The 25,502-nt window shown below is 43.9% G+C and overlaps 1 protein-coding gene across 5 annotated transcripts in view; it reads left to right on the top strand.

Annotated features, from left to right (window-relative positions):
* Window positions 1-25,502, top strand: part of LOC135907185 (phospholipid-transporting ATPase ABCA3-like) — a 279,026-nt gene that overhangs the window by 133,010 nt on the left and 120,514 nt on the right. For all 5 annotated transcript variants that reach the window (XM_065438859.1, XM_065438861.1, XM_065438860.1 and 2 more), the window contains 2 exons: window positions 2,325-2,577; window positions 3,680-3,732. In XM_065438859.1, coding sequence (XP_065294931.1) covers window positions 2,325-2,577; window positions 3,680-3,732 — 306 coding nt within the window. The remainder of the gene's footprint in view (window positions 1-2,324; window positions 2,578-3,679; window positions 3,733-25,502) is intronic.

Raw genomic sequence — 25,502 nt, 5'->3', positions numbered from 1 at the left:
TACACGCGAGTGCGTGATCGTGTGTTTGTGTGTGTTTCTGAAGTTGTGCATCCTTGTGTGTGGTACGTATGTGTGTGTGTGTGCGTCTGTGTTTGTGCGTGCATGTGTGTGCTTGCGTGTGTGTGTGTCTGTTTGTTTGTGTGTATACGTGATTCCGTGTGTTCGTGTGTCTGATTGCGTTCATCCTTGTTTGTTCGAGTTCGTGCATGGGGCGCTTGGGATTGTGTGTGCGCGCGTGCGTGCATAGTCGTGTGTGTACTTTTATCTTTGTGTGTCTGTGCGTTCCTCGTGCATGCATGTGTTCTTGTGCGTTTGCGTGTGTGCTTTTGTGTTTGTGTGTGTGCGTGTTGAGCTTGAGTTGTGCGTGATTGTGTGTGCGTTTTTGTGTGTTCGTGCATGGTGCGTGTACGTATGTGTGTGCGTGGTCGTGTATGTGCTTGTGCGCGTGTGCGCGCATGCTTGCCGGGTTTATGGTGCGTGATTCTGTGTGCCTATGTGTTTGTGCGTGTATCTATGTATGTGTGTGTGCATGTTGCACCTATCGTATAACAAAAAGGACGCATCGCATCGCTTATTGCACGCTTTGCTAATAGTAAGATAGATTCTTAAGGGTACGAGATAATAATCTTGTTGTGTACGAGAATTTAACGCGAGACATACATATATAGTCACGCATATCCCTCGTGCGATCACATTCGACATTCGATGACGCACTGTCCACTATTTTTCGTTGGTGTTGCTCGTCTATCTGACACAATTCATCTTAACCAAAGATAAAGTTGTAAGTTAATACTTACGTGTCTCAATTTCTTATTCTGCGCCGTCACAATAAGTTCAGAGAATTTTACACGAAATATTGCAGAAGCACGGCATGAAGGGTACGATTAAAATTTTGCCATTATGCATAGCTCTTAATTTTGCTCCCGTGCGATAATGCTTAGTTGGCAAAGATGTCGTCGCACCGTGTGTCGTCTTTTCAGGGACACCGCATTATTTCAACCCATAGTAACTTTGGGTAGCTGATCCTTAGTTACCCTCGGCCCAAATCAAAGAATTTTACAGGTGCTCTGCGGCGGCGAAAGCCGGCATTCCACGACGCGCTCGATATAAGATGCAAACACAATGTACAATTTGTCGGATATCCAAATTACTTTGAAATGTTATCATCAATGATTATATACCAAACCTTACCTTTCGTATATAACTCAATGAAATAGGCAACACATTATAGCTGCGGCTTTTTAAACTTCTAAACCGTAATGTTTGTTTCTAATGTCAGCGTTATCCAGGCTTCAATTTGCAAGTCAGCTAGATGTTTCCACAACAGTGGTTGTGAAAGCTGACGCCTTCATGCTGCAAAGCAGAATGCGTGAAAACCTTCACTCTAGCTTGCGAACGACTTTCTGTGTCATTGAAGGGAACGCTGCGGTGGGAAATCGCACATAACTAAGAGCGCTCCTGAGAAAACATTATACAACATTCTCAGGCATGCTAGTTTAAGCAGGTGAAACCATAGACGTCTTACTTGCAACAAATCAAGACGATTTTTTTGCGAGAGGAAAGGGGAGAGACGTCCAACGGCAACGAACGGCACCTTTACTGAAACGGCCACAACGACCAACGTCATTCCCGTCGTCTTGTACCCACAACCAGTTAGAAAATAGGCACCCGATCTAAGGAACATTATTGTTTAATCAACCCGTCAAAAATGTGCAGTAATGGATGCCCTATCTTATTGTGATGAATATGAAATGACCGTTTAAAACACGCATGGCAATATTCACCAGTCAGTGTTAAATACGAGTCACTTTTCCTGCTTTGTTGTTTCCTGTTGCATTTGAGCAAATGCGACGCCGTCTTAAATAGATCCTAAACGCTCTTCTAGTGCCTGTTTATACCTAAATGAAAAACAGCAGCGACACGCTGCCGAACAACTTGGTGCACTGAGATGCGTGCAGAATCTCCGCTCCTGCAGCTTCGCCTTCATTGGCGCAGATAGTTGTCCATGTTTATTATATGACCCAGCTACGGACATGAGCCTTAAGCCCTCGTACTTGGGGAAGGCATTGAAAAGCCACCGATGCAGGTCGTTGTTTTTATATCGATCAGCTGCCAGATTAGCATACATCTCTGAAGGAACATAATATATTTTTCAATTCCCACCAGCACGGATGCCATCACAGCGCGAGTAAACTGAATACATCACTGCCTGCTGGCAGCGTAACCCCGTAGCTGCCCTGAGCAAATTTTGCTGTTAACCTGTGTTTCTATACACCAGCCGTGTAACGACGACTCGTCGTTAACTGCCCTTTGTGTACACGCAGGCGTCGGATACAAGCTGACGTTCTCCAAGGTGAAAAATGCTTTTAAACTTCATGACGCCATGCATATCGTCCGCAAGACTATCCCTGCGGCAGTGGTCGATGATGAGAAACAAGAAGAGGTGTCCATCGCGCTGGGCACTTTGGACAGCAAAGATTTCCCGGCCATGTTCAAGGCACTGGAAAGTTCCCTCGAAAAGCTGGGCATTGCAGGCATTGGAGTCACGGCCGCCTCAATGAAGGACGTCTACCTGAAGTAGGTTGCTCTGGATATCATTGAATGAACATGTAATTATTGATTTTGAATATGAATGAACATTTCACGGCAATGCTTTAGTGAGACCAGAAGAACACAACACAAGCTAATTTCATGATGACACAGCGCTGTGCGACCGGACGAGGATAAAGAAGAATTTTACACACACAGCACTTTGTGTTTGGTAGAACATGAGCAGTGAAAGGAAACGCCGCTTTAGAGCATCTTGATCGAGCTCCTTTGGGATGAGCGGCTGTGAGTCACATGATTCATTACACTAAGAAATAAGGGAACCATGCGAAGTAGACGTATTCAGAACAGCCCTTTCTTTTTACAATATGATGCGGGCAAGAGAAAAGAAAAGAAATGAAAATGAACAGGGACAAAAAAATAAAAACGCAGTAATATCTAAAGCACGCATATGAATTATCAGTGGAAGAATATCATTATTATGCTGAGTGCTTGCGAAAATCTATTGAGGAACGTGAGACTGAGTGCTTCCGCTAGCTAACCTTGGCCGATGAACAGGTAACATGGAAAGAGGAAATCCGGACCCGTCGATAAAATGCTGCACCTATCCCATTCGTTTCACCATAGTAAGTGCGAAGGTCTAAATTCTTGTATGCGATTACACGTCGTGCTTCCTGTCACCAGCAGCTGGTTGTGGCGTTTAGAATATTGAACCTGTGCGCTTTGTTTTTCTGCACTGAGTGCTTTTAAACAACAAAAATATTTTTATTAGAAAAGAATGCAGTGTCACCAGGTTATTCATATGGTTGTGATTAACGAAAAGTTAAGGCCCTCGGATCCCCCTTTTTTTCATTTTCTTATAGTACATTTGTGACACAATTGTTTGTAGATTTCCATACATGTTTTCGTTCTATATGCCCCCTTCTAAACATCAGAAGCTTGGAGCGCATTTTAAAGAGTAGAAGAGCAGGAAAAGATCAATTTCTTTCCTTGAGCTTTATACTACGCTTGCGATACAATTTACAGGAGAAGGAAGCGAGACATGTACCTGAGCAGGAGATTCTTCATTATTTAAATCCACGTCTTCCACAGTGGCTTGTTCTCATGATAGTGTCCCTGTGTTACCCTACAGGATAAACCTGGACTGGGCACCAGGGGGAAAAGCACGAGAACAAGCAGTAGGAGGTATGTAATTTTTCAGATAAGTTTTGTTTTCTGGATGATTATCACAGCTAACATTCAATTTCAAATCCAATTTCATATTAAATTTCAATTCAATCACTTCACAATGCTCCAAACATTTGAATGGCCGCGCCATTTTTCATCATTGGCTGTAGTCCGTCAGGAGGCGTTGAGAGAGCGAACACTACTGACCTGGCAACAAAGTCCCGTCACGTGATCTTTGCAAAGAAGTGGAAAGTGAGAAACTGCAGAGAGCAAGAGCGCTTCATGCGCTGATCGCGTCGTTCCGTAGTGAGTGTGGAGCCATCGCTGATGAATAATTTCCAACCGCAACTGATGGAAACTACTGTGCGCGTTTTGCATCCTAGTGTAATAGCAGATAGCTTTAGTACAGCATAAATAGCATCATGCTACACGCAATAAAACAGCCGGTTTGGACAACGCATGCGTGGAACGCTACAGCATCCCCGCGCTTGGTTGCGTGCTTACGCTGTATTTAGAATTGAGCGCCAGGTGCTTACGCTCGCGAAGGCTGTTTAACGTAGAAAACATTGCAGTATCTTCGAGACGACAGTCGCACGCTTCGGATCCATGAAGTGGTCGTCCTTAACTGTTTGGTCTATTTCTTCCCAACACGCGTTTGTATTTGCTTTAGATTTGTGTTATGATGTTTCGACAGCAAAGCATTAGTGACAACTGGGCCTTGTATCCGAAGTGCACCCTTCATTTTCAGACACTTTAGGCTTATCGAGCCTGCTTATATTCACGTGCTGATGACGAGCATTTTTGAACGCACAGATAATTGCCTGATTATTGTGACTGTCAATGATGCCGACGCTCCTTGGCGTCAGTTTACAGATATGTGCCTTCGTGGTTTCGATTCCTTTCTGCCGAATAAACGGTACGGACTTCATAAGTAGACGCCACAGATGACGCGTAACCTCATCAACTAAGCTACAAGCTTAGGTTATTAAACGAGCTACACGCGTAGTCGTCTACCGTGAGTGCTCTGCGCGAGCTGGTAGCGCACGCTCTACGAGCATCAAAAGATGAATATTTTCAAACAGCGTTGCCAAACATCATAAAAATGGTCCGACAAAGTTCTGGACCTTCATAAGGGAGCAAACGAAACTGTCACAAATGTCAAATTTCCTGATGGAACGATCTCAGTATGAAGGGAAATTTCCCAACATTTTAGCACTTATTTCCGTAGTCTATTCTCAAGAGCTGTCATGTGCCGATCCATGGTTTCTGCTCCAGCATTTGACGTACCATTCATTTACCATCCAAGTGCACTATCGCTGTTATCGAATGTGAATGTTAAAAAGTCTTCTTCTTGCGATATTATTCTAAACAATTTTCTCGATCGATCTGCAGAAACTGTCGCGATATTTATTTTTATATTATTCCGTACGTCGCTGGAAACGGCAAATTTCCTGATGACAGGAAGACAGTAGGAATTGTTCCTATATCTAAGAATGGAGACCGTCTTACTGTAAAAATTGTCGCCCTATTTCTATAATATAGTTTTGTTGTCATTTATTTGATCATGTCATCGCTAAGCTAATTAACCAATTTCTCGAGAACACTCAAATCTAACACTTCACCAGCATGGTTTCAGGAAAGGATGTTCATCGGTAAGCCAAATAACAACGGTGATTCACTCACTATCCTCTTCTCTTGACGCTAACGGAGAAGTCGACATCATTTTTTTTAAATTTTATCAAAGCATTGGACCATAGACCTTACATTAGATAAATGATTAATTCAGCAATTGTAAACAATAGGTAGTAATCGACGGGCAAAAGTCGGACTGTCAACCGACTCGCGGTACATCGGGAGTATCGCAAGGCACTGGGCTAGGACCGTTACTTTTCTTTTTGTACATTATTGCCGTTGTAAATCCACTTGACTCAGGCATAATTATTAGCTTATTTTCTGAAAATTGTGTTTTGTACAGGATACAACTTTCCATGACGATCAACAAGAATCGAACAACTTAAACATTTTATAATGGTGCAATATATGCGAAGGCTTCTGAACCGGAAAGTCCTGTTTTATAAATTACGCGAAAAAAGAAACAATTATGCACACTTATAAACAAGGGCGGCCAGGTTAAGAAGAGTTTACTAACTACAAGAACATGGGAATCGCCATTACTAACAATCTAGCATGGAACATTCACCTTGACAATACATCGCATTAGCCTTTCGTAAACTCTTACCCTGACACAAATTTCGAAACGCCCCGGGAAGCGTAAAACTTTTCTGCTACACACCCTTCTCACCTGGCGTCGTTGCTCAGTGGCTGCTTTGTGATTCAATGCTGGTGAAGCTGTTCTGTCTAGCTGTAAGAGCAGTATAATCAGGCATGGTAAATGTAGCAGGAACTGTGTGTCGTCCATGACACAGAATCGTCAATGAAATTCTGTGCGGGGAATTATGCACTAAGTGAACCCTTAGCACACCTTAGGCACATACAAATGACACAAAAATAGAACTTTCCGCTACAGCAAAAACATTGGGTGTTATCTTCCATGAATTGATGCTATGGGACCACCACACCGATTACTTACGAAATAAACTTAGTAAGGCGTTAGGTATGTTGCGCAGATGTCAGAGGCTACTACCAATACCACAGAAACTTATGGTTTATAACGCACTATTTGCTTCTCACCTGCGCTATTGTAACCTGGTCTGGTCAAATAGTACTAAGAAATCATTAGGAAATTTAGTTTCAGTTCAAAAGAATGCCTTACGTGCTATTTCAGACTTACCTTACAATGGACATACGCGTGACATATTCCGGAAGTTCAAGATTTTACGTGTAGACCGCCTTTATGAGTATCAACTTATGTGTTCTTTTAAACGTGACATAATTAAGGGTACTAATCATATCATAAACATCGCGAACTTGCAGCGTAATCCTTCTTTTCGCCTAAATCGATATACGGAACACTGGGAAGTCCCGCGCCCTCGGACTAACTATGGCCTTCAAGCACTCTTCTACTGTCTTCCCTCTACACTTAACAAATATAGTCTAAATGATGTAAACATACGCCATACATCCAAGAGCACATTACTGCAAAAATTTGTGTGAATAATTAACTTTTTGGTTTGTCGGTTGAAAAGTATTTACTTGCTATTTCGAAGTTGTCATTTCTGTTTTTCATGCATACATGTATGCGTATATGCATGTGTGTATGTATATATATATGTATAAATGTGTGTATATATATGCGTCTGTGAATATCTATATATTGACCTTGCCACAAGAATGTACTATGAATATCTTGCCATGTTGCTGCCTGTTGTTCATGGGGAGGTAGGACTAGTCAAGCTGCCGTTATGCAGCTTTTATCCTGCCATCCCTACCACGTTGTATATATCAGTGTACTTATGTGGTAAAAATAAACTTCTTCTTCTTAAACTTCTTCTTCTTCTTAGGCAGATTGAACTAGCTTTAGGTTCGGTTCTTAGTATCTACGTGAGGAGGCCTAATATTTTCATGTTCTTGCTCAGATGATTATGACAAATTTCTGAACATTTACCTGAGCTTATGGACATTGTCAACTAAAGGCTTGAAAAGCTCATTTGAATTTCAATGCACTACTTTCTGTAGAACTCTTTTTATGACATTAATAGGAAGACTGCACATCTATTATGGTCGGTGCAACCTGTTGAACTAAACCAACACCATGCATAACGTAGTTCTCACACAAATATGATGAGGCTGTTCATCTTTGTATGGCTGGTAAAGTCTTGCTAATGATGAAACCCGCAATTGAAATTAGTCGGCTTCCTGATACTTTGTGATAGCAATGGACTATATGTAAAGTGGAGTGAAGTAGAAAATCCCTTTTATTAGCACGTTGAATGTGGTGGAGCAGAAAGCAGATGCCAGGATGACTAAGAATTGTCATAATGTTGGTTCGAGGGATATCCTTTGTTCGACTACTATTTACCCCTTATAGCCTCCATATTCTTGCGCAAGTTCTGTCTTGTTTGAATTTCTACAAACATTTTCTACGAGTTACCGTTTTGCAAGATCATCATTATTGAAGTTTATACATAATGTAACAGTGTTACAAGGCGCTCAACAGCAAACTTTCATGCTACTCTCGCATTTTTTTTTTTCAACTTCGGCTTTCATGCCTGGGATAGCCCTTGAAGTGGTGGCACTTGAGGAAGACAGAATAGCGATCTATAATTAACAAATTAAAACAAAATAATGAATAGCAGGTGATATCTCGAGCAGCCGAAAGAAGGTTAAAAACCGCCGCTATATTCCTTATATAATCTAGTACAGATTAAAGGCTAACAGGCATGACAGTGTTGCAGTGTGATTTTTGTCCGAAGTCGTGGAGTTACTAACTTAATCATGCTTCAATACATACATACCCATAACTATTACAGGGCACTGCAGAGGAGCTTCTCATGAGGAACGGCCTTTTCGACTGTTTCTCGATATGTTGCGACTGTTTATTCTGTACGACCAAATGGATTGAGAAATGCAGGGAAGGATCTCAAAGATTCTTTTTATATTCACACAAAGCATTAGCCAGAGGGTAGAAGAATGCTTTCTGCTGTTGAGGCGTCATGCAAGTTTGCACCAGCACAAGACATAATACGCGCCGTGCCTTCTTCTCCAGTTGACCAGGATGCCACTAATAATAGAATTTTATAAACACAGTATTATATGTCAGCTTCACAACGAAGTGCGTTGAAGGATTAAAAAACATTAAGTACGCGATTGATGCTTATGTAACCAAGTGTTCATTGCTACCAGCTATCAAGTGTGAGCGGTGTTTTTATGTGACTGAACCAATCAGTTGAATATATTTACTGTTCACTACATATGGTGCTTAGGTGTAACGAAGCAAGAGTAACTCATTTATTTTTGCGACAGTATTTCATACAACATTTCAAAGAAAAGAGCATCACAAGAAAGCGTCTCATTATATGACATCAGCCGAAGGCACTTTCCCGCACCGAGTACATCAATGTAGTACTTTTTCTGTCGTACAAAAAGAAATACACCTCAGATATTGTGCAAAGGATACATCTTTTCTCTCTCTCCCTCTTATCTATATGCACACATTGACTAATGTTTTCATTGCGGGAATGTATATACTTCAAGTAACACCGGGTAAGCGTGTTCCTTTTTCTTAGATTCGCCGCAACCAGCTGAGTAAAATCTTGGTCTTAATATCATGAAGAGTACACATAATTTCGCAGAAATAATATTGCAACTTGATAAGTACATCCAGTACTCTGTGCATTTATTCCTAGATTTTTTATATTGCGGTTGCGTTCTATTCCGGCGTCTAGTCGCTCCGGGACGGCGCTTTCGCTGCCGGGCGTAGTGCTGCGGGACAGTATTTGCGATGACGACGAGGCGAGCAGGGTGAAGACGACGACAACGATTGGAGGCGAGCGCGGGCTGTTGCCTCTTGGCCAAGTGTGGCGTATTGCCTTGTAAATATACTTGTATATAGTTTTTCATTTGCGTCTTCCTACGTAACAATATAAACAGCTCTGTTATGGTCACTGCAGCTTAAACCAACCATGTCCGTAATTGTCACCACCTTCTTTCTAAGGGACCGTCAATAAATCAACTTATTCTTCATGCATGATCACCATTGGTGCTAATAGTTGGGCGCGCGGTGTTTTATTTATTGTCGGGGATCCAACTCACGGAAAAAATATTGTCTTTATGCAGCCTATCCCTTTTGCGCAAGACGTGCCGGTTCTATTGCAGCCTTAATGAGTGGCACCACCAATTTGATAGCAAGGTAGACGTGTGAAGTCTGTGTCCACGCACGCCCTTAATATGGCATACAATCTTGTAACTACGCGACCATTGTGACTAAACGAGAATGTGCATGTTTAATGTAACGTATGCTTGGAAACCGCATTTAATTAAGCAGTATATTTTGCTTAGATAACTGCCGATCAATCTCAAACTATTGTCATTCTAGTACCAGACATCATTTTTAGTGAATTAGACATCTAAGGTATGTTTTCTTGGCATCACTGGGCGACCCTACGAACATCTGTTTGCCTTCGAAATAGATTCTTTATTGCATCTGGCCTCTGCATGCCCTTAAGCCATAACTCGGTAACATAGGGATGCGCATCTGTGAGAGAACCATAAACGGACATGAAAAAACTAATGAAGAGCTCATGAAAAAACCTAACGCAGGGGTATGGGCCTCGGCCCACAGCGGCCACAATTTGTTTTTTTTTTCGTACATTTTTATTTCCCTTGCATTTATTACTTCTACACTTCAAACAACACAACAAATAAATTCCCCTACGCCATCCTTGACTTCATTATCTGTCGACTTCATGTGCTTGTTAATAACGAAAACTGGGCTGCTCGATTCCATTTTGCCTCCTTCGTGAGGAACTAGAAGCAAACAGAGACTGGTCAATTTTCTAATTACTTGAATCCAAAGTCTAGGAAATTGGCTCGATCTCTTCTCTACTTGCTAGACCATCTAACGAATTTATGCGAGTTCTTTTCGACATATACCATGCGAGATTCTCATACTACGCTCCCAACCGACAAGATACGTAGCATGAGATGTGTTTGACATGCAGAGCATCCAAGCAGCATGGTCAGATACAGTGGTTTCGCACGTACAAACAAGAAAGCGCCAGTGGCACGCAAATTTTTTGAAGACACTTTGCCCGGTACTGCTGTGATATTCAGCAAATCAATTGCTCCAAAGCCAATATTATCCGAAAACGCGCTAACCATGACTTGTGCATCCACTGCGCACATAACATTGAACTCATCAATGAAATGAGTCATAAAATATGTTTCTTCATCAAGCAAACTGAAAGATCGAGCATCTGGACTTTGGTCATATCTTTGGTCCGAAAAGGGTCCTGGTGCAAAGTGAATAGGAGGTCCCTGGTAGGATACCTCCAATATTGAAATATAGGCTAAGAAATAGCGCCAATGCCATCGGTGCAGTCAACACCCACAGTACATCCCTGTCGGGCCGCGTTCACAATGGTATTTAATGTAAGTCGGACGAATGTCACTAGTCGACTTCGAGCATGCGGATTTTATGCCCTAGCGTGAGACTTAGTAAGCCGGCTAAGATGTGAAAAAAATTTCGCTTTACAAAGCTTTATTTTTGTTATTCGTTCTTTCCACTGGTGTTTCTTTTTGACGCTCACTACATGCGATATCGTTTTCACCAGGCCCTTCACCAGGCCCCGCAAGTACACTTTAGCCTACAATGGTTTCGCTAGATAATGTGCTCAAAAATAGATAAATTTTATGCAAGTAGTGAAAAATCAAAATAACAAGGTGACTAGAATGTTTTAACAAAACTTTCTACTCTCTTTTCTTCAGCTGGCTCTTGCTTGCTTCTTATAGAGCTCAAAGAATACCAACATGTGATTTCTTCGGCCGCACATAATGTTTTTTTTTATTTTATAGCATTTTTATTATAGTGGCCTCTCCTAGCCATCAACGTGTTCTGCTTACGACGGCTTGACGGTGACGCTACAATGTTCATTAATTTCTTCTCTCCTGTCATTCGAGGCATTGTACACAGGGGCAATCACTTCGTTAATCTACGACTGTCTAGAAGAGCAATTGAGTTGCGTTTGATGCCTTCAATAGGAGAAGTATTCTTCAGACTGAAAAGGGGTGTTGCGAGGAACGTGAAATTGAACACCTCAGTATGGTGGCTAGAGGGGGGCAGTATGACGGGCGATTTATCCGCGCCATGGGGGAGGAGCGTACGAAGGGTGGTGAAAGCTTTAGCCACTGCTAGGGGCGCTGCTGTGTTAAATGGGAAAGCCAGTAAATGGCAGTAAATGGGAAATATACCGGGAGAAGAAGTGTATGGTTCCAATACTGCTGCAAGCAAAACTAAACGGTGAAAGTGAACGTTGTTTGTCGAAAACACGTGAGAAAAAGAAGGCCGCACCTAGAATATTTTGGAACCACATAAAACTATTAGGCAGGAAGTCAACAATAATGCAACAGCATATCCTAGACGAATATGAAAAGACTAGAAGGAGCAGCGGCAATACATTACATCCAAAAAATAACAGCGGAATCTTTCCAAGCCAATGACGAGGTTGTATTTGAAGAAAAAAAGAGCATGAAAGAGACCACAGTGGAAAAGGAGCTGGTGCTGACAAGTTTCAACTGGAAGAAATTGGAAGAGAAAGTTCCTAAGCTCACAGCCACGGGGCTAGACGAGGTTCCCGTTAGGCTGATTATTGAACTCGGACCCAAAAGTAATGAAGCTCTGAAGCAGTGGAAAAAACCCTTAGAAGATAGACGAATACCAGACAGTTGGCGACAAAGTAGAATGAATTTAATTTATAAAGGTAAGGGGGAGAAAGAAAGAATTCACTCGTGTAAACCGTTGACCATTACATCGGTAATATACAAGTTAGCAATGCAGGCAATGAAATTAAAGCTTCAAGTATGGGCAGAGAATAATGGCATTTTGGGAGAGCTTCAGGATGGCTTCAGAATAGGTAGGCGTTTGGATGATAACTTGTTTGTTCTTACTCATTGTATTCAAATATCAAAAGTAGAAAACACACCGTTATATGTGGCCTTTTAGACATTACAGAGCCTGGGATATTCTGGAAGGGGACGGCTTAGGTGACGATTGGCTACAGCTTTTGAAAGGCATTTACCTAGAGAACACAGTTTGCGTTGAATGGAAAGGGATGGGGAGCGAGGAGAAAGTTCACATCAACAAGGGACTGAGGCAGGGGTGCCCTTTATACCCGCTGCTGTTCATGATGTACATGGGGAGGATGGAGAGGGTGATAGGCGGAAGTAATACCGGGTTTACTCTCTCATACAAACAAGCGGGTACACTAATAGAGCAGCAGCCCCCACGTTTATGTTACGCGGACGACATTGTGTTGCTCGCTAACAAGCAAAGTGATTTGCAACGTCTGGCTAATATCTGTGGACAGGAAGGCAACAATTTAGGTTTGAAATTTAGGGGTAGAAAATCAGGTGTTATGGTATTCAATGAAAACAGTGAACAGACAGGGGAGATACAGGGCTAGCAAACACCTCGAGTAACGGAATATCAGTATCTTGGTATACGGATAAATGAAGGGAATAGGTATATGGAAACACAGGAAAAAACAATAACAGTGAAGGGGAAGAAAAATGCAGCCATAATGAAGCACAGAGCGCTATGGGGATACAATAAGTACGAGGTCCTCTGAAGTATGTGGAAAGGTGTAATACTTCCAGGACTTACTTTTGGAAATGCATTTGTTTGCTTTAAATCAAAGCTACAATCAGGACTCGACGCGAACCAAAGGTCAGTGGGTCGCCTCGCACTGGACGCTCATGGGAAGACTACAAATGAAGCTGTGCAGGGTGATATGGGCTGGACTAGTTTTGAAGTGAGGGAAGCTTGCAGTAAAATTGAGTATGAAGAACGACTGAGGAATATGAAAGAAAGTAAATGTGCTGGGAGAAGGTTCAGGTATCTGTACAGAAAAAATATTGATTCACAGGGGAGGAAGAGAACTAGGAAGCTTACCAGCAAGTATGCGGTATGTAGGGTGGGCAACACAGCAAGAAAGACGGTCAGGCTGAATATCATAGAGGCTGAAATAATCTCATAGGTGGCGGCAACGGAAAAGAAACCTGCCATGAGTAACTATTAAGAGGAAAAAAATTATATCAGAAGAGAAACACTTTATGATAACTCAAAAGGAAGCTCATTGTTTTTCGAAGCAAGATTGGTATGCCTTAGAACAGGCACCTAGAAAGCGAGATATAAGAGGGAAGAACAAGCATGTGTTTGCTGCGGTAAAGCTAGGGAGACTATAGAGCATGTTTTATTAGAATGTGAAGACGTCTACCCATTGGTTGATTTAGGCACCACTGGCCTCCTTGAAGCACTTGGGTTTAGCGAGTGCAGTGGAAAAGTAAACATGACCGCAATAGGCATTGGTAAGAAGCGATTGCGGGATTAGTCGAAGAAAAGTAGGGAAACGACAAAAAAATGGGGACCCACAAAAGCACAGTTCGAAATAGGGTATCAGAAAATTGGGGGGGGGGGGGGTGGTACTTCACATTGTTTTTTTTTCTTTTTTATTGTTTAACCTAGGTAGGACATTAGGCAGTATAATAGCAAAAGCTTGGTGGCGCGACCCACCGCCCTGTTCAAAATGGAAGGCTCATAACATCCATCCATCCATCCGTGCCAGGCTTGCCACGGTCGGCCACAGTCTAGGCTTCGCAGTCTGCATTGACGCTTAGCTTTCGTCTCTTCATTGCCGTCGTTTCTGAACTGTGAGACTTGTCTGTGGTGTTTGGCCGTTGAGTTTTCACACGAGGAAATGGCTTTTCACATTCAGACTGCCGGGTGATGTAGCGAACCATGCCGTCACGCCACTTAAGTACGTTTGCTTTGTACCTGCAGGCAAAGGAAGGTATGGAACGTGCTCGGAAATGTATTCGGTGTTTAAAGCCCCAACTGATCTCTTGCGAAGGGAGCAATGGATGCGCAGTATTAAAGGGGCCGCAAAGATCTCACGAACGACGGCATCCTTTGTGAACGGCACTTCAACGAAAGATTCATCGAAAGAACCTGCCAACACACCAACAACGATGATGTTTTGGAATTACTTCCCAGTCATCCGTGTCAGAACGAAGACGACGTGCATACTGTATATCCTGAGGCGCCTAAGTAATTCACGAAGAAGACAGCAGAAAAAAGAAAAACAGAAATTGCGGGAAGCAGCGTGGACCTGCTGCAAAACGAAGAAAGCTGAATGCAATCAGCAGGCAAGACTACCAGCGAGAAGACGTTGCCGCGAACGCCAGGAGTGAGACATACTGCGTGCCGCGGAACCTGAACATGTGTCTGATAATCTCCGCCTACCCGACGCAACATGGAACAAAGTAACAATTCCAAGTTAATGTCACAGTGTGTTCCTCGGAGTCTGTGGACTCGAATGCGAGCACGTTGACCGTATCTTGCCGTCGAAGTTACAGATGTTCAAGTCGCAAAGCAATCATCCGGAGCCGTCATGTTGCTCTGTACATTTAGGCGCCAACTGCGCTGACAGAGATCTGTTTCTTCGCCGGAGCAAGCTCAGTCAGTGCTCCACAGCACACTTACACTCGTACTTTTCGGACGCTGCGACGTGAAACCGGAGAAGCAAGGAAGATATGCATCGTTTGCTGGGCGCTCCACTTTTCCGTCAAATAAATTCCATCACCGTCTGGGATGTTGTACGAGAATGTCGTGACTGAGTTTCAGTTTGGCTGATGACGTATACCGAACAGCTGAAGGCAACAAGCATAAGAAGTTGTGTAGAGGGGCCATCGCCGCTTTTACTATCCGGCGCTGGAACCTCGGACCCCACGCACTGTGCAGTCGCATTGTGCGGGCGGCTCCAGGCCAACAAGGACGACGCAGTGGCCCCACACATCTGCCGGAACGCTGTGAGAAGCTTCCGTAGCAAGCACCTGCGGCGTTCCTGCTTGCGCGCCCTGGAAGATCAAATCAACATGTTTCCGGGCGCCTGTGTTCGTCGTAACGGCATGAGTGAGTGGTCGACGGCCTCACAAGCATACCACTTTCGATCTAGGGCGCGCTGTACCATGTAAACACACTTCGGAGGAAGGTCGTCGTCCCCTCTCGCGTAAAACTGAGACTACATAATCGCTTTGCTCATCGACAGTGATGGTTAGGTCAGTTGCCTCTGTCATATTTATGTCTGCATGTAAATTTGTGCCCTGTCCTCGATCATAAAGTGGTTTTCTATGTGTATGGTCCTCCCCACTGTACTTCTCATATCCTGGGCACAAATTTCCTATCACAGAGAAAGAATGCATATTAGAATGTGTGCTTCTGCGCATGAGAAGTCCTGAACTGTATGACTAGTTTTGCAAGCAATAAGTTATCTTGCCGATCCGGACTTGCCGCTATACCCTCCGTTTTAAAACTGGCTTCGGATTTAAACAAGTCATCATCAAAGCCCTCGCTACGACTGGACATTTCGACTCGACATGGTGGGATCATCTCAATGAGATGAAGTTGGCTGAGCATTTAAGCATCAATGCAGCAGGTAAGCGCTACTACTTCAGTCGCGCATGAAATTATTGTACTTTGTTTTTAATATTTTAACAAAACTGTAACACGATTACCTAGTGTAAGGCACGTTTTTATACTTGTAGACAAGTATAAAAACTTGTATACAACTTATACTTGTAGACAAGTATAAATTTGAAATTAAAAGCTGGCCTAGCTTTTCATTTCAAATTTATTTCTAGGGACAGTGGAAGGCTTTGTTGATTTGGGAAGGTTCAGTCAGGATGAAGATAAGATGACTCCGGCGGACCACGGAATGGTACTGATGTTTCAACCATTTCAAGGGGAGTACATTTTTTAACAATTTCACTAAAGAGAGCCTCTTCCTTTTGCCAAATTAATGGAGGAGTTCAAGGTCGACTCCACATAAGGTGTCACGTCGAGCGAAAATTCCTAATCAGCACTGTGAATTGCCGTTCCGTGAAGTGTAAAAATCCCCTCAATTTACAGGCTAGACATCTGTATTCTTCTTTAAATGAGCTTAACTATTACTCCATGTTCGATTTTCAGCAGGTGACTGGGCACACAAATACTAAGCGTGTTCTCGTCGAAAGAGAACAGTGAAGCAGAAATATTAGCGAAGCTCCTCCTAAACTAGCCCCTTGTCGGAACAAGCCGCACTTTTTGTATTCTGCGACGGAGCAACGTGGAATCGCAGCATGTGGAGGTCACTTGGAATTTACGGTATGAAGCTGAATTTTTTGTTGTGTGGTACGAATTTCAATGTGCCTGCTATTGAGATGGGAAACTCAAAACAATAGACACGCACAAGGATCATTCTGAATGAATACCGTCGTTTGACTCTTTTGTTTCTCCATTTTTAATCAATAGCAGCAACAGCTTCCCAGAAGAGAACGTCATTATTCTTGTTTTTCAAGCACTTCTGTCACTTTTAGTGCTGAAAGAATTTTAAGGCTCATAGAGCAGATATGCTGACTGGCTCCTCAGGCAAAATCCTCGGGCAAAATCCTCAGGCAAAATCACCTGCAAGGTTACGCAACCTGCGGACCCCTCCAGAAACTTCTACTTCTGCTCCGACTTCTCAAATTTAGTCACGTGTGTTCGCAACTCGTTTGTAAGCACCAGTTACCACACCATATGCTCGTGGGTCTGTTAAGCATATAGAGGGAGCATAGGACAAAGACAAAACTTCTGTGAGCTGGAAGGCCATGCCACGTATTACAAAAGTGCACATTCTGCCCAATTAATTCGAGAAAATGAAAGTGAACTTGGCCTTCATACTGTTCAGAGATAAAATTTTTAAAGGCATGTTTTTGTTGAGAGCAGACATGGAGCAGGCTTCTGGTTCAGAATTACCGCCCACAGCGGAGTTCATCAAGCCAATTAGTCAACCGATATCTGTGATGACGTCCAGCTGCCCGCGAGACGTGCTTAGACCATGATCAGAGAGGGTTGCGGAGCTCGAGGCGCTCTTTGCATTTCTAGGCTACTCGGAATGAGCAACAAAAGAAGCCGGTGACGGGTTTGTGAGTAAAAGCACTGCCGAAGAGCTACGCGCCACAATATGTGGCGCGTTATGTCTTTTTGGCTAATTACCATCTCTCGGCTTTAGGTACATGTGAACATCCCGGCATAGTCAGGAAAAATTAGGAAACATGTTTGTGATAATTAGGCAATGTTGTGGTTCCAACAACCATCCTACTCTAGGAAAGTTTCTTGTCACTGTAAATTGCTTGGGATTTTATAATATCGCTAGAAAACCGAAGAATGAAAACTCTCCAGAGAATCAAGTAAAGGCTCTCCTTTGTTGTATTGGTTTCATAAAATAGAATGATAATAATTATGATGATGATGGTGATGATGATGATGATGATAATGATGATGATGCCTCGTCACCCGCCACATTGCTGACTATGTCGCAAAAAGTTTAAGGAAGAAAGCTGCTGCAATGAGTGCATTTTTCCCCTTGCCAGGAAGAAACTAGAAGCCGAAGTGGAAGGAAACAGTGCACTAATCAACCTCATTCACAACAGTGGATTGTTGTATCCTTGTGACAAGCTGGCCAAACTAGTGAGGACCCTAGAGGATGTGTTTACTTTCTATTTCTGTTGAAAAACTGCATTCCTCCAGCATACATGATTTCATGCCCTTCTTAGGATGCATCAAACTGAACCCACTTGGCTGAGGTGTTCCCAGCAAAGAACTGGCTGTAAAAATAGCGCTGTTTTATCTAGTCATACGCATGCACTTCTTGTCAAAGTCTTTAAATAAATACAAGCCTTAACAAAAAGAGACAACAAAGGCATTTGAAATTCAGGAGGTGCAGGTAATTTGACCTCCCCAAATATTATGCAAAAACATGTGAATTGAAATTTCGATGAATAAATGTGTTCTTCAACTTTCATAACGTATACTTAGTGCGCATATAACGCGAAGGATGCAGTATAAAGGAGAGGAACCGCTAAAAGCAATAAATGGCAATGTTCAGTGCATCAGAGCCCCCGCTATAGCATTGCCATTTCTACTCTAAAATTAAAGTTCCCCAAGAAAAAGGGAGCGAAATAGAAAGCTAAATCTAAGTGCTTTGAACACCAAACAATACGTTTATCAGAAAGAGAGAAACAGAGAGCGAAAACTAAACATAATACACTCGAACTATTACTAGCTTAAAAAATATCAAGCAGTTTACACTTCAAGCAAAGCTCGCTGAGAGAGAAAAACCAAAACACACTAAGCAGTTTTGCTATGCGCTCGCCTAAGTGGAGAAATTCAGCTGAAGTACGTGAAACATGTAAATACTGGATATTACTAAGAAACATTTAGGTATAAACTAAACCCCGCATGCCATTTGCGTCGCTTAGGAAGTTCTGTGGATTTGGAGTTAATTAGCAACATTTCAAATTCCAAACGCATGCTTTTCAACAGAATAAGAAAATGACTAGTCATTGTCCTGTTAACCCACAACACGGACGCGGTGTGTAATTATTGAAAACAAGGCGAAACTAATAACGTGTGGCCCTACGCAAAACCGGACAGAGCCGCCATCACCGCTGGCCCCTTTTTCGCAACCAGCGCCATCTACCTCGGCCACTGTGATGTTATTGGGTGCAGGATCACTCCAGAAAGAGGTAGAAGCAACATGCCGAAGCACAAGCACACATCAGACTTGTATTGACGCACTTAACACATTGAAAACGGCACACCCACGCGACAGTCTAGACGACATGTAGCTATATATGTGTCTTGGTCAAATGTAACCGGCCTACAGTTTAGGCGGAAGCACGTTTCACCGTGTCGGAGACGTCATGGAACTAATGTCGGCCAACAGGGCCGGACAGCAGTGTCGGAGAGCAGTGTCGGACAGCAGGGTCGGACAGTAGGGTCGGGCAGCAGTGTCGGACAGCAGCGTCGGACAGCAGTGTCGGAAAGCAGGGTCGGACTACCTCGCGGGGCTCAGGTGGCCCTGTGCCACAGTCGATATACCAGAGCCTCCGTGTGCCCGGTTTCCCTTCGGCGTGGTTTGCGCTCGGCAGCCCACAGCAGCAGCCACCGGATTACATCCACAGCTGGCGGGGTGACCCTGTGGCCGCTCACCCGAACGCTTGTTCACCCAGGTTCAAGACCGCCTGCACTCATGGACCAGTTGCCCAGTGGAATAACTGGGTGAGGTAGCCTCTCAGTGGGTGACAGCGTTGATGAGTGACGATGGTGATGAGTGACGTAGGCGCCGATAGCCTCTATGGGCCGGATGACCAGCGAGGAAGCTCTTTGCCCTCGAACACCCAACTTCGTGCACTGCTCATGCCACGGGCCACACACTCTCGCGACACGCTTTTCGAGGTGCCACTTTCGACGCTCCCAAATCGGTTTCAATCATGAAAATGGGTCTCTCGCGGGTATTTGCAAAGAGTTGGTGTCTTCTTCGCCACCGTACGGCGCACTGCCTTCATCTATTTATGGTTCCCACTGCCGCATTCTGTATATTATCACACCACGCCCCCCCCCCCCCTTTTCGAGAAAGTTGTTCACAACTATTCTAACAGAAGGACACGAAATTAAAAAAAAGAAAAACGAAAATTGTCATGCACGTTTGTGCGGTTGTTCATATGAGCACAAGGCGCACATTGTTAGCAGGGCATTTCCTAGTTAAGGAACGAACGCACAAGTCTGTTCGCTTTCAAATAAAGACTAGCCATTTGAGTGGTTGCATCGACAAATAGCATTTTGGTATATGAACTTGTGATTACGCGCGACTCAAGCAGTCAGCTCCGACATTGTCACAACCTTTTATGTAGTGAACAGTAAAAGAACACTCCTGCAAAAGGAGTCTTCAACGCAACAGTCTGTTGTTGACGTGCTTGGTGAAATTTCAGTACTGTAAAGGTTGGTGATATTACTGAACAACAAAAGGCTTGCCATATAGATAAATGTGAAATTTTTATACAGGCAAACGAGTGCTAAACATTCCGTTCTATCATTAAATACCGGGTTTCTCGGGCTAATAGGTGACGACTAGCGTAAGCAACAGGGTGCAGCCCCTGGTCGTCTCCCATCTGGAGCATTACCGTGCCCAAGCGTGTGTTGGAGGCGTCCGTGCACAGTACAAACTCTGTCGATAGGCTGGGAGCAAGAAGGATAGGAGTCTCACTTAACTTCCTCTTTAGTGTCGTAAACGCTTCTTCTTGAGCCGCATGCAACAGTACTGCTTTGTCCTTTCCTTGTAAGGTCCGCAACGACTTGGCCAGTTCGGCGTAGCTTGAGGTAAACTTCCTGTAGTAGCCGGTCACGCCAGCCAAGACTGCACTGATTTTGTGTTGGTAGGACGCTTAGCAGCCAGAATCTTGTCTGGTGTTTTGAAAAGTGGTTGATAAGTGGACTTCCCGATACGATGACCCAGGAACGCTATGCTGCTCTCTTCTATTTCACATTTGCTTGGTTTGACTGTTAGGTTCGGGTTGTTTCGTTTTCTCAAAGACTTGTCTAAGGTGTCTAAGTGTTCTTGCCATGTATCGGTGGCAACGATAGCGTCATCGCAATAATGATGGACGTTCGCCACGCCTTGCAGTACGTATCTCATCAGGCACGCAAATACTGCCGGGGCCGTTTTAAGGCCAAACTGCATGTATATGAAATGGTAGAGACAAGACGTGCGGGAGAAAGCAGTTCTTTCTCAACTTTCGACAGACATGGGGACTTGCCAATATCCCTTAGTGAAGTCAAATTTTGAGAAAAAACTGCTTTTGACCCGCAAACGCAAGTACTACATGAGTACGTGGTATTGGATCGCAATCCGGGAAGAGTTTCTTGTTTAGTTCGCGTAAGTCGACGCACAGCCGAATAGTGTTGCCCGGTTTTTTTATGACTCCAATTGGTGCGTGGTATGGCGACTTTGATCTTTCAATGACACCTATTTTCAACATCTCTTGTACTTCTTTTTCCACATTTTCCTGCAAAGCAAGGGGTATAGGATACTGTGGAACTGGTTTATCGGAGGAACTGGTTTATTGGAGAACTGGTTTATTGGAAAATGTCGGCAAACACTTGAAATGACTCCTGTACTTCCTGAATTTGTTCATGCGTAAGATGTGTTGCCAAATTAACATCAGTAGCAAACTGTGTTCGATGAAGGCTCAAGACAGGCATTTCCTCCACTTCGTACTCTTCCCTGGTGTCACCTTCGAATGATTTTTCGTAGGCCTCTGCAATAACAGAGACTTGGTGTGGTTGTGCAGGTTTCCGCTCCTCGTACTTCTTGAGCCTATTTATATGAAATATCTCTCCAGAAACGTGAATGATATAACCAACGTCATTTTTCCGTTCCCTGACTTGGAAATGCCCTTTCCATCGCATTAAATGTTTGTTTGAGTCAGTTGTCAACAAAACGAGCACTTTGTCGCCTGGACATAATTTCCTAGGGTGACTTTTCCTGTTATAGTAAGCTTTTTCTTTGTCACGAGCTTTCTCTAGCTGTTCATGTGCGATCTTGCATATCTCCTCCAGGTGATTGCACAAATCAGACATAAATGTATGTCGTTTCTCGTTTTTCCATCTAGTTCCTCGTTCGTCCACAGTTCCCTTAATATCGTCAACGGTCTTCGGACGTGCCAGCCGTAAATGAGCTGAAAGGGAGAGAAACCGAGGCTTGCCTATGGCACTTCCCTACATGCAAAAAGCAGAGCAGCAAGGTATCTGTCCCAAGATCATGGTCTCTCTTGGCACATTCTCTTTACCATCATCTTCACGGTGCCGTTAAACTTCTCGACGAGACCATTCGCCATGCATGGTAGGGTGTTCTTGAGTAGCTTCCCTGAGAGTAGTCGACTAACCTCTTTCAGCAATTCTGAGGTAAAGCTTGCTCCGTTGTCAGTGACTATTTCTTTTGGCAAGGTGACGCGAGATAATATCTCGATCAGCGCTTCTGCAATATCAACTGCGTCGATTGCGGTGAGTGCCACAGCATCTGGATAACGAGTCGCAAAGTCGAATAACGGAAGAACGTATCGATTCCCATGGCCCAACTTTGGTGAAAATGGCCCGTTAATTCAACAGCCACCCTTTCAAAAGGTGTATGGATCAGAGGCACATTACCCAGTACAGCGACTCCCACTTTTCCTTTAGGGGTTGTCCTCTAGCATCTGTCGCACGACTTCACGAAGCGTTTTGCGCCTCCGTGTACATCTGGCCAATAGAATTCTTGTAGGACACGATCGGTTGTTCTCTTCATAACTTGATGTCCTGCCATGATACTTTCATGTGCCAATTTTTATATGCCATGTCTAAATGCTTAAGTATTCTGCCAGTGGCCAAGCAGTAAAGGGGATACAGCACCCCTTTTTCTTCGACGAATTCGTAGATGTGACTCCTTCCAGACTTAAACGACTTGCTCACATTGGCAAAAGTATGTTTCAGCGTCGGATCTTTCCGCTGTTCTTCAATGACTTGTCCTTTAGTTACGTCACGTAAGACAATTGTCGGAACGCACAAGGGACGAATCTTGCCTTGTTCTTGTTCTTCAGTTCTGGCTTTAGCCACGCTCGATTCATGCTGAGGCTTCCTAGGCGCCTTAGTCAGCTTCCTTCCCATTGACGAAGACTCTTTGTTGGAAGCAGCGCTGTGTTTCCAGTCAAACTGGATGGTATGGTCATCTGACGCATGGAAGATTTCCCAGAACAAAGTCGTAGAGGGGCTCATCCCATACATGCCACTGTTAACTTACCTGTAAAGTACGGCGTGTTCACTTGTATGACAGCTTCAGGCAGATAGCTTGTTGAGCCATCCAGAAGAACAACGTTGCGCATTCTTCCCGTCATATACACCTCTGGAACGAGTTCTCGTCTGACAATTACGGTATTATAACGGGTCTCTCGTAATACACGAACATTTCTTCCTAGCAGTCGGCCTTCAACCACTGGCATACCGTCGATGAGGAAAGTGACAGCAATCTCAGGGTTCCCGTCATCGTTGTCACTTTATCGGCGAGTCTTCTTGCCTGGATGCTTTGATGCTTTCACTGGACGAGTCCAAACTGGTTCAGCTTCGGTGAGTGCACACGAGTAACACGGTTTCTTGTACCCATACTGATTTCACCAATTTTCTGCTGTATGTCCCATTCTGTCACACAAATTACACTTTAGCATATGTTTACGTGGGTTACGGCAGTCAGGAGCCAGATATCCAAATCGGTGACAGAGCATGCACATGAGTTGTGATTTCCTGGGAGCTTCAATGTTTTTCCTGCCAGAATCATTTGTGCTACCGCCACCTTTTCCTAGGTTTGTCCAGCTCTGCGCTTCAAGAAAGCGATCCGTCAAGGTAGCAGGTTTGTCGAGGGGTTAGCACTCGCTCCCTCAAGAAAATGACGAGCTTTTGTTCACAACAGCGATGAAACTGGCCAGAGATCATATGATTTCGTAGACCTTCATACGTTTTAGGCACGTTAGCCATCTGAATCCAATGTTCCAAATAGGCCGAAATTCTTGCTGCGAATTGTCTTCCAGTTTCGCCCTCTACTCCTCGTGCCTTCCGAAACTTCTCTTGGTAGCTTTGAGCCGTGAATTGGAACCTCTGTAGTAAGGCTTTCTTTACCTTCGGTTAATCTATTGAATCAACGACAGCCATGCGACCAATCACAGTTAAGGCTTCACCACTTAGACACATGCTCACAGCAAGAGTCCGTTTTTCTCGTGGCGAGTCCTGCCCTGTTCTATGCGCTTAAATCGCTGTGAATAAGCATGCAAGCCAATCGCCCTTCTCGTCCAACAAAGGAAGTAGCTTCTGTGGATTAAGGGATGACGAGGAAGTGTTGTGCGCAGTCAAAGTTTCAGATGCCGCTGCCGGCACATTCAGAGCTCCTTTCTGACGCTGCAGCTTTCGCTGGATGATCTCACGCTGCGTCTCATCAGCTAAGCGTGCTAATTCCGCAGCTTCCTTGATTGCAACTCGCTCTGCAGCTCTCTCGTCCCTATGTTTTACCTGTTCATCCTCAATCCATCTGCAAAGTTATGGGCCTTACAATCCGAGTTGGAGTCCTATAGCAGTGAGTTTCTCTAAATCCATGGTGCCATCTACTAATGTGTGTCTGCGCTCAATCGAAACTGTCCTCTTTCACTGCATTTATGAGGGAATCCTGGCAGGCTCGCCAGTTTGTGATGTTATTGGCTGCAGGATAATTCCAGAAAGAGGCATAAGCAGCACGCCGAAGCACAAACACACATCAGACTTGTATTGAAGCACGTATAGCATTGAAAACGGCACACAAACGCGACAGTTCCTCAAAATATCTTCTAGACGCCATGCAGCTAGATATATATATATATATATATATATATATATATATATATATATATATATATATATATATATATATATATATATATATATATATATATATATATATATATATATATATATATTGGTCAGATATAATCCACCTACAGTTCCGGCGGAAGCACGTGTTGCCGTGCCGAAAACGTCATCGAAGCGATGTCGGCCAGCAGGGTCGGATAGCAGGGTCGTGCCGCCTCGCGGGGCTCAGGTGGCCCTGCGCCACAGTCTATATAGCGAAGCCTCCGCGTTCCCGGTTTCGCTCCATCGGAGTTTGCGCTCGGGAGCCCACAGCAGCAGCCATCTATTTAGGAAAGGTAGTGACTGTGGATCCCGATCATGAGACTGAAGTAATCAGAAGAATAAGAATGGGCTGGGGTGCGTTTGGCAGGCATTCACAGATCATGAACAGCAGGTTGCCATTATGACTCAAGAGAAAAGAATGTAACAGCTCTGTCTTACGAGCACTCACGTACGTGGCAGAAACCTGGAGGCTTACGAAAAGGGTTCTACTTAAATTGAGGACGACGCAACGAGCTATGGAAAGAAGAATGATGGGTGTAACGCTAAGGGATAAGAAAAGAGCAGATTGGGTGAGCGTACAAACGCGAGTTAATGACATCTTAGTTGAAATCAAGAAAAAGAAATGGTCATGGGCAGGACATGTAATGAGGAGGGAAGATAACCGATGGTGATTAAGAGTTACGGAATGGTTTCCGAGGGAAGGGAAGCGTAGCAGTGGGCGGCAGAAAGTGAGGTGGGCGGATGAGATTAAGAAGTTAGCAGTGACAACTTGGCTACAATTAGTACGTGACCGGGGTAGTTCGAGAAGTATCGGAGAAACCTTTGCCCTGCAGTGGGCATAGCCAGG

The sequence above is a fragment of the Dermacentor albipictus genome, chromosome 9 (genome assembly GCF_038994185.2).
Source record: "Dermacentor albipictus isolate Rhodes 1998 colony chromosome 9, USDA_Dalb.pri_finalv2, whole genome shotgun sequence".
NCBI lineage: Eukaryota > Metazoa > Arthropoda > Arachnida > Ixodida > Ixodidae > Dermacentor > Dermacentor albipictus.
Note: the sequence above shows the minus strand (reverse complement) of the source record. Positions and strands in the feature narration are given on the sequence as shown.